The 14,111-nt window shown below is 41.5% G+C and overlaps 1 protein-coding gene across 1 annotated transcript in view; it reads right to left on the reverse strand.

Moving 5' to 3' along the window:
- LOC145414462 (glutamate receptor 1-like) overlaps positions 1–14,111 on the reverse strand; it is a 654,998-nt gene that overhangs the window by 470,849 nt on the left and 170,038 nt on the right. The window contains exon 5 of the mRNA XM_080284028.1: positions 667–787. Within this exon, the coding sequence (XP_080140154.1) occupies positions 667–787 (121 nt within the window). The remainder of the gene's footprint in view (positions 1–666; positions 788–14,111) is intronic.

A 14,111-nucleotide genomic window follows, 5' to 3' on the forward strand; every position in this document is an offset into this window, starting at 1 on the left:
TCCTAGTCTTAAGAGTTTAATTAAGGTGTTTTTTTTCCTAGGCGTAAGAATTTAGCTCGAGTGAGTGAGTGAGTACGATCTCTTTATTTGAATTCATTTGAAGTGTAACGTTAAATTTATTTTTGTAATCAATAAATTTAACAGTTCTTTTTCTTGAGCTTAATGTAATGTAAACTCTTGTTTCATTTCTCCACAATTAAGCTTATTTTCCATATAGCTCCTAGCTTGCATAAACGTTTTGCTATTCATAACTGGTACTTAGGCCAGTCTTGTTGTATTAAGCTTGAAATCCGTTGTGCCTCCTAGGAGTTAAGCATCAGCAAGAACCTGATACTATTATCAGTATTAGTTATTTATTGTCAGGGGTGAAGTAACTTTCTCCAGAGGCTAACAGTACTAATAATCAGTATTTGTGAGTAATTAGTCTCTGCTGTGTACTGTTGAGAAAGTTTATAAATTCTCGTTCTCAGAAAATCGGCGAAGCAAGCCGGTATAAAGTAATCACTGCTTGATTTAGCAAGACAATCATTGTCCCTGCTCGTCAATTTTATTGAACATTATGATCAATTAAATAATATTAAGCTTTTATTTTACAAACCCCGTGACAGGTGGATTTGGATTGATGCGGGAATAGGACTGTGAGAAAGGGTAGGTGGTGGTACTCACAAGGCCGGACATAAGGTAGTGGTAGTTGCGTCGACCCATATGCACGTCCCTTACATGGCCAATGATAAGACTCTTGGCCATCTCCGTGCTGCAGTCCAACACCACGTACTTTTGGGTCCACCTGAAAGATGAGAGAGAGAAAGAATTACAAGTCAGTAGATGAATATTAATGGGCTCAACTACTGAAAGATTTACAAGTGAATATATATAGTAACGTAACTGTGTTCTGCTAATGAAGATTTACAGGTGAATACAGTGCAAATAAAAATGTGCTCGACTATTATAATATTTAAGAGTGACTAATAAGTGAAAATTATAATGTGCTCGGCTACTGACTGATTTATAGTATACAAACATTAATGTTCTCGGCTGTTTTTTTTTTTTTTTTACATATACAATGGACATGGAAATATGTAATTCCTTCCGATTAATAGCAAGGAAGAGCTATGATCTTGAAAAACCAACGATGCAATCTTAGCAGCCAAGGAATCGTTCCAGAATATTATGTCGTGTTCCGCATTTACTCGAGTCTTCAGTTGAGCGATACGTCTGTCTGCAAGTGTAATTTTATATTTAAATCACTCGTAACATATGGGGCACTTATTTCGCAACTTTCTTGTCTTTCAAAACCTGTATTTCCATGTATCGCATGTAAATTTGATATACATTTACTTTTCACATCAAGGTCAGAATCTTGCATTACACCTTTTTCAATTCCCCTTGGGGACGGGAAGGGGAATACTTCCTCTACATGTTGTAAGAGCAATCTTTCTCTCCTTACTGACATCTTTTCTGCCCTACCTCTCCTCCTGATATTTCCGTGTTGCTCCAGACCTTTATTTTCTATCTCCTATCTAAAAGTATAAGGATCTCCCACTGACGCTGACGCTTCTTCCCTTCCTGGGTCAGGCCTTCAGCAAACTCACCAATCAAGCCACTTCAACGCCAAGGCCACTTCAATGCCAAGCCCACTTCAGTGCCAAGCCCACTTCATTGCCAAGACCACTTCAATGCCAAGACCACTTCAATGCCAAGACCACTTCAATGCCAAGACCACTTCAATGCCAAGAACACTTCAATGCCAAGATCACTTCAACACCAAGGCCACTTCATTGCCAAGACCACTTCAATGCCATGGCCACTTCATTGCCAAGACCACTTCAACGCCAAGACCACTTCAACACTAAGGCCACTTCAATGCCAAGATCACTTCAACGCCAAGACCCTTTCAACGCCAAGACCACTTCAACGCCAAGACCACTACAACACCAAGACCATTTCAACGCCAAAGTCACTTCAACACCAAGGCCACTTCAACGCCAAGACCACTTCAATGCCAAGACCATTTCAATGCCATGGCCATTTCAACGCCATGGCCACTTCTATGCTAAGACCACATCTATGCTAAGACCACATCTATGCTAAGACCACATCTATGCTAAGACCACATCTATGCTAAGACCACATCTATGCTAAAACCGCTTCTATGCTAAAGCCACTTCTATGCTAAAGCCACTTCTACATCTCCTTCCCTGTTTCTATTCCACTGTTAGTCATATGTCTTTGCTTTGAATTAGTGCCATAAAGCCTTTGATATCTGGCGAGAATACATTCAGTTCAATCTTTTTCGAGCCGTTTTTTATTTGTCTATCTACAGCCCGACGTCCTAATCCCGCAAAGGGTGGCCGGAGATAAAACGCCTCCAAGTCGCTCTGTCACCCACCATTTGACTGCCCTTTCCCCAACTCACTCCCCCCTCCCTCATATGCCTCTCAACTCCATCCCTTCACCTCATCCTCGGTCTCCGCCTCCCTCTCCCTCCCTCCACTTCACCTACATACACCCTCTTAGTCAATCTTTCATTCTCCATTATCCCTACATGTCCAAACCACCTCAGTGTATGTCTCCTAATCTTCTCAATCACATCCACATCCACCCCACAACGTTCTTTCACTTCTTCATTCGTCAACTTGTCCCTCCATGTCACTCCACATGCTCCTCTCAGGTAACTCATTTCCACTACTCTCACTCTTGATTTGTTCCCCTCCAGCAAGGTCCACGCCTCGCTTCCATACGTCAGGGTAGGGATCATAATACTATCATGCAGTGACTTCTTAACTTCCATACTCACCTCCCTATTTCTCATCACTGCTTTCAGTGAACCAACAACCTTCCTTCCCTGCTGTACCCTTTCAAGGACTTCATCCCCAAAACTTCCATCCTTACCCATCTCACTACCCAAGTACTTGAATGCACTCACATTCTCCACATCCTCACCATCCAACATCACTGTGCATTCTGACTTCATTCCTCTCAAACACCAGAATCTTGTTTACATTAACTTTCAGATTCCTCTTTTTGCACAGTCCCACATTCATTCACCAAACCTTGCAACTCCCATTCATCTTCACTCAACAATACTGTATCATCAGCAAACAGCAACACCGGAATCTTCTGCACCAAAAAAACAAAACCAATACAAAAGAGAGCCAAATTCAAGATCCGTTCATTTCGAGATGCCTGGACACACTGCGTTTGAAACACTGGATCTCCCACTTGTACACTTTCAAGCACTTTATCCTCTAAATTTCCATCCATACTCACCACATTACCCAAGTACGTAAATGCACTCACACTTTCTATCTCCTCATCTTGCAACCTCATTGTGCACTCAGTGATTTCATTTTTCTCGAAGACCACAACTGTACTCTTCCCTACATTCACCTTTAGATTCCGTTTCTTAAACACTCACCCAAACTCATTCACCAAGCCTTGCAGTTCCACTGTGTCTTCACTTAATAATACAGTATCATCTGCAAACAATAAAAGAGGAAGTTTCCAAATGTTGCCCTCTCTCATCAGGGACACGCCAACATCCACTTCCCTACCTTGCATTATCTTTTATAGCCCCATCCACATGCAGACTGAACGACCATGAAGACATGATACACCTCTGTTTCAATTCACTCAGTTCACCATCCACATGCACTCCAGCCTTAGCGCCCCCATACATACTCTTCACGGCAAACAACAGCTTCCTATTTACTCCATATATTCTTTTATATTTTCCAAATTCCGTGTCTATCCTCCGTCATATGCTTTCTCCAAACGCATGAAGGCTGCATACAACTTCTTTCCTTTCTCTAGAAACTTTTCCACTGAAGACCTAAAGATGAATATCTGATCCACACAACTTCTTCCCTTCCTAAAACCTCCCCATTCTTTTCCAACTACTTTAATTCTTCTGTTATCTCCCTAACTCTGTCAATAAGTATCCTTCCATATACTTTTCCTATTATACTAAGAACACAAATGCCACACACTTCTTTTTCCCCTTTAACAATAATAATAATAATAATAAAGCTGAACACCTGGAAAAGGCTGTGCTTTCCAAGAGATACTTGAAAATCAGAATTAAGTTCCATAAATTTTAAGGTGTTTAATTACACTGCGTTTACAGTACTAAGTCATAGGGAGATGGAACGAGACTGAGGAAGACCGATCTAAAGCTTGCCTGCTGCATTTTTGAAGGACTGAGAATTTCAATTAACTCTTCAATTAGAGAACTAGCAAAAAAGGGATCACAATGACAATAAAGTTATAAATTAAGGAATATTATTTTTCTCCATTATAAACGTTTGAACATTTTTAAGACAATATTCTTTATGATATTTGGCTTACATAAATATTACGAAGTTAGTTAAGCATACAATACGCTATGCACTTAATCCACCTCAGAATGAACACCCTTTTTCTTATTCTGTCCTTATCACTGCCATATTATCTGATTCAGCAACGGGTTATAACTATCGTAGTACAGGGGTTAACCACCTCAGTCTGATGACGTATTTTGTATTCTGTTCTTTCACAATTTAGTTGGTGTTGGAGTGGGACGCCTTCATGTGGTGGCGCCGACTATAACCAGGTGGCTTTCACTGCCCTGGTATACAATCGTCCCTCAATTACCTCCCTGTCCCCTGAAAGGAGGATGGTGTGCTGCAGGAGAGAAGCTTCAGCCTGCAGTCCACTGGGTTCATGTTTCAGATCAACCTGGAGCTACCACCACCACTACCACCACCACCACCACCACCACCACTACTACTACTACTACTACTACTACTAATAATAATAATAATAATAATAATAATAATGATAATAATAATAATTATAATAATAATAGTAGTAGTAGCAGTAGTAGTAGTAATACTTTCAGATGATTTTATTCAACTTTGGAAAGATGCCATTCACGTTTCGTGGTAGAGATACAGTCAAATTCACCTTGGGCGTGGGCCTGTTGTGAAGGAGGAAAGTGAAGTGTTGGCATCAAGCCACTCTGTCTCCATTTAGAAGAAACTGCAGGGAAATTCCAGTGCCGTTACTTGAGCCCCGTGTCTCTGCGGGACGCCACATGCAACCGCACACACGCACGCAACCAAACGCACATATACAAACTAGAAAAGAGCACACACACACACACACACACACACACACACACACACACACACACACACACACACACACACACACACAGCGGCATTCACATGCAGATGGTTCGCCTTGCCTTCCGGGCCAGTCGAAAACAACCTTGCTTTCCCGGAACTTTCTCCGCCTGATCTTCCTCGCGTCGATCCAGCCTATCCTGACTTTCTCTTATTTATCGTTAGTTTTCTCTGAGTTGCTTGCGTGAACCTCTCTCTCTCTCTCTCTCTCTCTCTCTCTCTCTCTCTCTCTCTCCTGTTATCAACCCCTTTAGAACGAGTCAGGGTCAAAAACACGGGTTAAAACAGAGGCTTGGAAACATGAGGAGTTGTGTGTGTATGGGGGGGGAGGCAAGGGGTCTCCTAATGCTGCTGAAATCCTCTGATCTGAATTTGTACAGTCCGGGAGAGGTCCGCATTACCCACCTCTCGGAGCACTGGTGTGGGACAGCTGTACGTGAAGCGGCAGCCAGACCTCATGTGTCTGGTAACTGTGAGTGCATAGGAGGGGGAGGCAGGGGATTGGGGGCAGAGAAGGGTTTGGTGATAGGTTGAGAATCACATGTAAGTCTGCAATGTATGACTTGGACGGTGTGTTTAATTTAGTTAGGGTAGATGAAAATATGATGCTAGCATTATATTTTAAAATATTACGTAGATGTCTGTTGAGTTAGTGTTGTCAGCAAAGTTATGGAAGTTTGCTGGGTTCGGACAGAGGTTTGAATGTTTTCATTCCCTCTCGACTTTAACATGAGACATTTCCCCAGGATATATTCGTAACGATATATTTTGTGTTGAAAACAAAGCCACTATGTGCATATATATATATATATATATATATATATATATATATATATATATATATATATAAATTCTTGTTTAATTATTTATCCTTTGCCATCCCACTATAAACAGCCGCCTGCAAACATTTCCAGTGTTATGCTGGTAACCATTCATCTCGAACTTAGAGTCTAGGGTAGTGTGTAATGAAAAGAAAAAAAATCTATATGAGCGATTGACAGACTTCGTTTTCCTTTAAATAGAATGACATGGGAAGACCTAATCATAAGATCAGTTTCTGTAACTATCACTCCTATCGAGGATTACAAAACGAAGGCAAAGAAGCATACCTTTGACAGTAAACATGAATTATATAATATGCATTAATGTAGACACAGAGGACAGTGTGATACTATACAAACAACATATCGCTTTTGCACTTTGAGAGTACGTCGGACGCATTATCATTGGCTATTGATACTGTGACGTGAGCAACTCTCCAAACCCTCCCATCCCTGGCAACACTCCCTCCCACTCACAGTTACAAGACATGTGTAGTCTGGCTGCTTCTTCGTGACTATTCGTCGCCATCAGTGCTCCGAACAGTGGGTAACACAGAACTTTCCCTGACTGTACTAATAAACAATCAGTTGTCAATGGATTAAGCACCGTATTCCACTTGGCACGGAACACTTAACACCACATGGAGGTTATTTATTCTGAACACTACACATTACCTTAATCTTATATTCACAACGCCTTAGTATCAACATACAGATATATACATTATATACAATGTATATACACATATATATTACACACACACACTCTATATATATATATATATATATATATATATATATATATATATATATATATATATATATCATCAGCCGTTTGAGTGTCCACTGCAGGACCGGAGTATCCCAACCGAAGCGGGGACGATACATCCAATGTATCTCTACCAAGTGGCTTAGGCTGTCTGGTAGAGATTGTATGTAGGGTGAGAAGTGCTTGTAAGTGTATTGTAGTGCTGGAGTGGCTTTGATGTGTGTGTAGTCTGTGAACCAAGTGTAATTGGCCCATGCAAGCCGACTGGGTGCAAGCATACTTTATAGTATGCGACACTGGTTCAACCACAGCACCCCTAATGTCCGCCAATGCAGTACGTGGCCAGAAGAACGCTCCCAAAGTTTATTACCCTGGCGGGGCGCGAACCCTCGTTCTTCAGTGTACGAAAACGTACACTTTACGACTATACCATAGAGGCTCCATATATATATATATATATATATATATATATATATATATATATATATATATGAGAGAGAGAGAGAGAGAGAGAGAAAGAGAGAGAGAATGTACACATTCCACTGAGAGTCCATGTCCAGTAGACTTGACGGAACCATGTAGGCATTTTCTAGAAGAATCCCAGAGTTCGGACTTCAAGTGACAATGAGCCCATAGGCGTAGGGCGTTACACTACGTACCTTTCCAGCAACACCCCACCTGCAGCAACCCTGAGACTCGATGGATTATGCACTGATAAATTTTCCGGTTTCTATATCTTACCGTGAGCCCAGGTTCAGTATAATGAAGAGAACTAGGCATTTTCTGAAGTTAATTAAGAGGAGAAACCTAGGGTTCAAATTAAGATCTCTGGGATTATAAGCCGATAGGCGGAGGGCAGTACGTGAAGAACATATCCTTTCCAGTTGACGAATTCTCTCCTAAGCTGAATAAATTCATCTGGAAAACAAAAGTTTACTAATGCATAAAAAAAAATATTAATACTTTCGTTAATTAATCTTTTCACTACGATGAATTTTTGTCTGTCCTTGCTGCTACCAGACTCTTTTATCCAACTTAGGCCAACACCCCAGCAGTGGTGTTATTGAAGGTGTTATTTAACCCATCCAACTTAGGCCAACACCCCAGCAGTGGTGTTATTGAAGGTGTTATTTAACCCATCCAACTTAGGCCAACACCCCAGCAGTGGTGTTATTGAAGGTGTTATTTAACCCATCCAACTTAGGCCAACACCCCAGCAGTGGTGTTATTGAAGGTGTTATTTAACCCATCCAACTTAGGCCAACACCCCAGCAGTGGTGTTATTGAAGGTGTTATTTAACCCATCCAACTTAGGCCAACACCCCAGCAGTGGTGTTATTGAAGGTGTTATTTAACCCATCCAACTTAGGCCAACACCCCAGCAGTGGTGTTATTGAAGGTGTTATTTAACCCATCCAACTTAGGCCAACACCCCAGCAGTGGTGTTACTGAAGGTGTTATTTAACCCATCCAACATAGGCCAACACCCCAGCAGTGGTGTTATTGAAGGTGTTATTTAACCCATCCAACTTAGGCCAACACCCCAGCAGTGGTGTTATTGAAGGTGTTATTTAACCCATCCAGCTCACATAACCTCTTCTGGGCTAAGTCGCCAAGTAACGGCCAGAATAAACGCCAAAACCAGTGACGGGAGTGAAGGCGTCAACCCAGCTCCCTGTAACCTCGTGTGTGCCGTGGATTTCTCTGAGCTAAATATAACCTTTTGACGTCAGCAGGGGTAATAGAAAGGTTTGTTTTGCACAGCCAGCGATAATAATATATAAAAAAAAATATTGCAGGAGATGGGACGGTCGTGAACTCACTTATATATTAATACAATTATTACAATACAATACATATAACATATACAATACAAACACTACATACCCGAGTTACTCATCTCTGAAGAACGTAGTGAAGATGTTCTGAAAGGCTACATGCAACACCGAGAGTTCAAAAGATTATTCAAAGCTCAAGCTCAATAAAATCGGTCACGAAATGGCAAAAAGAGTTTATTATTATTATTATTATTATTATTTGCTGTTGTTGTTGTTGTTGTTGTTGTTGTTGTAGTTATTGACGTTGCTGCTGCTGCTGTTGTAGCCCCAGGGTCAATTGAAATGTGAACTCAATGGACTGCAGGCTGAAGTTGTCCCCCTCCTTCAGTCCACCATCCTCTTCTGGGGGGATAGGAAAGTAGATGAAGGACGTTTACGAAACCAAGAAGTTGAGCCGCTCGGTTATATCAGTGCCACCACATGAAGGCAGCCCTCTCCAGCACCAGAGGAAAACATTGCATGAGCTATATATATCCCCACACATGACCTACATAAAGTAATCCATTCCCTCTCATGAGAAAAATCGAAATCCTTTCACTACGATGAAGCCATTTTTATGTTATTAGACAGTTTTCTAAAGAGGGGGTTAATTAAAGGGGTTAATTGAGGGTGTGTCTAATTCCTCCAGTTTGAAAGTATCTCCTAATTCGAATAAAATCTGCTGGGAGTAGCGAAAATAAAGTACATAAAGACGTTATTTGGAGTATTTTTTAGCGTCCGATTCTCAGCAAAAATATCCTAGTCCATTCACCAACACCGTACAATCTTCACTACTCAGGTGCTAACACCTTCCGTCCATACTGAATACTTGCTACGATGTCTCATTCAGGACCGATGTGATGGTTTTAGCTTTTTCCTTAACAAAATGTCGGTGGGTTCTGTGTCCAGTTTCAGTTTGTTTAAATGCAACTTTTCAACGAACTGTTCCAATCCCTAACATGAAATCGATCATGCGGCTTTACGAACAAATTTCTCCTACCACTCAACCAGCACTTGTCCCCACACCAAACAGACTCACTGCAATGAAGAAGTTAAAGTGTTAGTATTTACCAAACTGCTATACTGAGTATTAGTGAATATTTAACATAAATGTTTTGATGATTTATACCCACATTCGGAAAGCTATTTACTGGGAAGATAAAACACTTGCACCCTCTCCAGGTAAGAAGAGACTAACATACATCTCCTAGATCTAGCAACAGTGGTGTTCCTCAGGGCTCTGTCCTATCACCAAATCTTCCTTTTATTCATCAGTGACCTTCTAAGCTGTACATCTAACCCTATCCACTAATACTGTACGCTGATGATTCCACCCTTCACCTTTCCATTCGGTTCTCGCAACGTCCATCTCAGAAGTTACTTCAACAAGGGATGAGGCGTAGGCACACCTAATGTCTGACTTGGCTCATATCTCTGACTGGGGTAAAAATAATCTTGTTGTTTTTAATGCATCGAAGACTCATTTCTTACACCTATCAACCCGACAAAATCTTCCACAGGAGTACTCATTAATGTTTAATAATATCCAGCTCAATCCTGAATCATCCTTGAACATGCTTGGGGTTTCATTTACACGGGACTTATCTTGGAAAAATCATATTACATCTCTCGTAAAATCTGCTTCCAAGAGATTAGGTGTGCTACGCCGACTCCGTACCTTCTTTACCCCTGCACAGTTGTTGACTTTATACACGGGTTTTATTCGCCCCTGTGTTGAGTACAACTCTTATGTGTGGGGAGGCTCCCCACATACAGCTCTTCTCAATAGGGTGGAATTCAAGACTTTTTGTCTCATTAACTCTCCTCCTTTTACTAGCTCCCTTCAACCTCTGCCTCTTCGCTGCACTGTTGCATCATTATCTCTTCTATCGCTACTTCAATGGTCACTGTTCCTCTGAACTGTCTGCATGCATTCGTCCACCTCTATGATGGGCGCGTAGCACCCGTCTAACAACAAACTCTCATCCCTTTTCTGTCCAACTCTCTAATGAAAGAGATAACCGTTACTCCCAGTCCTCCATTTATGCAACAGGTCAACTCTGGAACTCTCTCCCTCTGTCTGTATTTCCTACTTCCTACGATCTCCGGTCTTTCAAACGCAGTGTCCAAGCATCTCGAAATGAACGGATCTTGAATTTGGCTCTTTTGTATTTTTTTTTCTTGGAAGGAACGGTTTGTGGGCTCTTAGCCTTTGGTTCCTTCTTTCTTGCATTAAAAAAAAAAAACAGTAGGTGGAGTCAAAAAACAAGGTGGAGTCAAAGACTTTTCATCTCATTAACTCTCTTCCTCTTACTGGCTCCCTTCAACCTCTGTCTCCTGCCGCACTGTTGCATCTTTATCTCTTTTCTATCGCTACTTTAATGATCACTGCTCCGCTGAACTGTCTGCTTGCATCCCTCTACCACTACGGTGGGCGCGTAGCACCGGTCTAGCAACAAACTCTCATCCCTTTTCTGTCCAACTCGCTAATGCAAGAGTTAACCGTTAATCCAAGTTCTTTGTGTATTCAACAGGTCACCTCCGGAACTGTCTCCCTCTGTCTGTATTTCCTCTTGCCTATGATCTCCAGTCTTTCAAACGCAGTGTCCAGGCATCTCGAAATGAACGGATCTTGAATTAGGTTCTCTGTTAATTTTTGTTTTTTCTTCGAAGAAGCATTTTGTGGGCTCCTGGCCTTTGGTTCCTTCTTCCATGCTTTAAGAAAAAGGTACGTATATACAACAGTGAGACTACGTAAGAGGCGGGAGTGGGTCTCTCTCTCTCTCTCTCTCTCTCTCTCTCTCTCTCTCTCTCTCTCTCTCTCTCTCTCTCTCTCTCTCTCCATTTTCTGTTTTGTCCCTCTCATCTCTTCAATACATCCCCAATATCACTTCCCTCCTCTTCTTCCATTCACTGTTCCCTACATTACCCTAATTTTTCTTCTCCCCTTCTTATTACTGCTTTCTCGTTTGTCTCACTAGTTCCTGCATTCTTTCTTTATTTATTCTTCTTTACTGTACCCTTCTCGCATTCACTGTTCCTTCAAATTCCCTCATTTTTCTTTCCTCCATACTGCTTCCCATCTTCTTCTCATTCATCCCCTGGCCTACTTTTCGTCTTTCCCTACATTCTCAATTTCCGTGTTATTCCTCTTTCCTCCTCCATTCTCTCTAATGTGTGACTTCTTTTTCTTTTCTCCTTTATACGCACAATTTCTTAACTACGGAAGGGTTCTTCACAGGTGAGGCAAAGAGAACCTGTACACACACACACACTCTCTCTCTCTCGACGGAAGGGGCTGAATCAAAACATATAAAATATACAATACAGCATCGCACAGCAAGCAGGACACTCCAGCGTACTGTACCTCTGTCCAAGACAATACATATACACTGGGGGCGAGTGTAGAGGACGTTGCTGGGCCATTCTGTGTTGCATACACGTGGGGGGAAGTGTATTCACAGCCCCACGCCCAAACAAAAGCTTGACAACGCCAGGTGGAAACTTTTTAAATGAATTCATTGCTTAAAGTGAGAGAGAGAGAGAGAGAGAGAGAGAGAGAGAGAGAGAGACAGACAGACAGACAGACAGACAGACAGAGACTGCACCATACTGACTGTCTTACAGAATTAAAGTTTGGTTCGTGGGCAAGAACTGTTTTCCCCTACTGCTGCAAATTTCTTACCGCCCCTGTCAACACCCACACAGTCCTGTCAACAACACCAGGCTTCCCCACACCTGCACCGCCTCACTATACACGATGGTCAATATTCTATGTATTTTATTCTCGTGTGATGCAGGGACGGTTGAGCCTGCTGGTGATGAACGCTAATTTTGACTGTTTAGCGATACTTCTGGTGAACAATGCGATCAGTGGACACAGAAAAAATATGAATCGTGAAAAGGGTTACAGGTAGTAGAAAATGATGCAGGATTAACACGGGTACTGCCGAGTGTGCCGTTCTCGCAAAACATTAGAGTTACGGTGTGCAATCTATGGACTAACCTGCCTTCACCCTGTACCTACACCACACCAAACCAATACCATCACCAACGCCACCATCATATGTTTAATTTCCACCACCGTATTAGCTCTTTCGGCAATGAATGAATGATGTTATCGGGGTGAAGGGGCTAGGTTGCATGTACGTTACTGATGCAATACACGTCGATATCAGAAAGGCATAGCCAATAATGACGTAAAGTGAAAAATAAATATCAAAGGAAGGGGTGGTAGAGAGATAATACACATTATAATAAGGAGGGAAGGGGAGGCCGAGGATGAAATGGAGTGATTGAGTGGAGAGGCATTTGAGAGATGGGGGAGTGAGCTGGGGGTAGGGCAGTGAAATGGCGGGGGACAGGGCGATATGGAGGCGATATGTTTGTGGCCAACCTTTGCGGGATTGAGGCGTCTGGCAATAGATAGATAGATAAATAGACAATAAGATGTAATAAGCACTACAACTAACTAATAAAGAGTTACAGATATCAAAAATACTAACCCTAATATTGCCAGTATCTCCCTTTATTGAATAAAATCGCCTGTGACAGCTTAAATAAAATCCCACGGAGCACCAGTGGGTGAGGAAGGCTTAATCCAGATAGCTAATGAAGCCTCTTACTGGTTGGATTTTTTTCAGTTTAACAAAATCTTCACGCGTGAGCTTGAAGATAATACCAAAGGGTACCAACCGCAGCAAAATGAGTTAAGGAAATAAAAGTGTACTATGCAAAGTAAATAAGAAAAATTTACTAATGAAGACAAAGATCGTGGCTGAAAATAAGGTGAACTATGCAAGTTAAATCACTTAGGAAGACGTGTAAAAATGACAAATAACAAAAACAGTATGATATAACGTCGTAAAAGTCGTTAAAAAATGAAACTAGAAGCCAAATATGTTGCTAACATATTGGAAAATTATATCGCTAAAGGCAGTGGGAGAAAATGTATCCAGGAAAGTATTAAGAAGGAAAACAAATTGCCGAGGAAATAAATAATCGCTACGTACTACAGAGAGAGAGAGAGAGAGAGAGAGAGAGAGAGAGAGAGAGAGAGAGAGAGAGAGAGAGAGAGAGATTTTTAAAGGAAAAGTACATCACTAAGGAACTACTAGAAAGAAAAAAATCGCCAGGGAAGTTCCGGGAAGTAAATTGGTAGGGAAGTTCCAGGAAGTAAATTGGTTGGGAAGTTCCGGAAAGTAAATTGGTAGGGAAGTTCCGAGAAGTAAATTGGTAGGAAAGTTCCGAGAAGTAAATTGGTAGGGAAGTTCCGGAAAGTAAATTGGTAAGGAAGTTCCGGAAAGTAAATCGGTAGGGAAGTTCTGGAAAGTAAATCGGTAGGGAAGTTCCGGAAAGTAAATCGGTAGGGAAGTTCCGGAAAGTAATTCGGTTGGGAAGTTCCGGAAAGTAAATCGGTGGGGAAGTTCGCGAAAGTAAATTACTAAGGAAGCGCTAGATAGGCAAATCACTAAAAAATACTAGAAAATAAATACGAACACGGCAACAGAGAAAAAAAATTAAAAACAAAGGAAGAGGA

This window comes from Coenobita brevimanus, chromosome 1, assembly GCF_032717465.1.
Source record: "Coenobita brevimanus isolate Jiangsu-jjx chromosome 1, ASM3271746v2, whole genome shotgun sequence".
In the NCBI taxonomy this organism is placed as follows: Eukaryota; Metazoa; Arthropoda; class Malacostraca; order Decapoda; family Coenobitidae; genus Coenobita; species Coenobita brevimanus.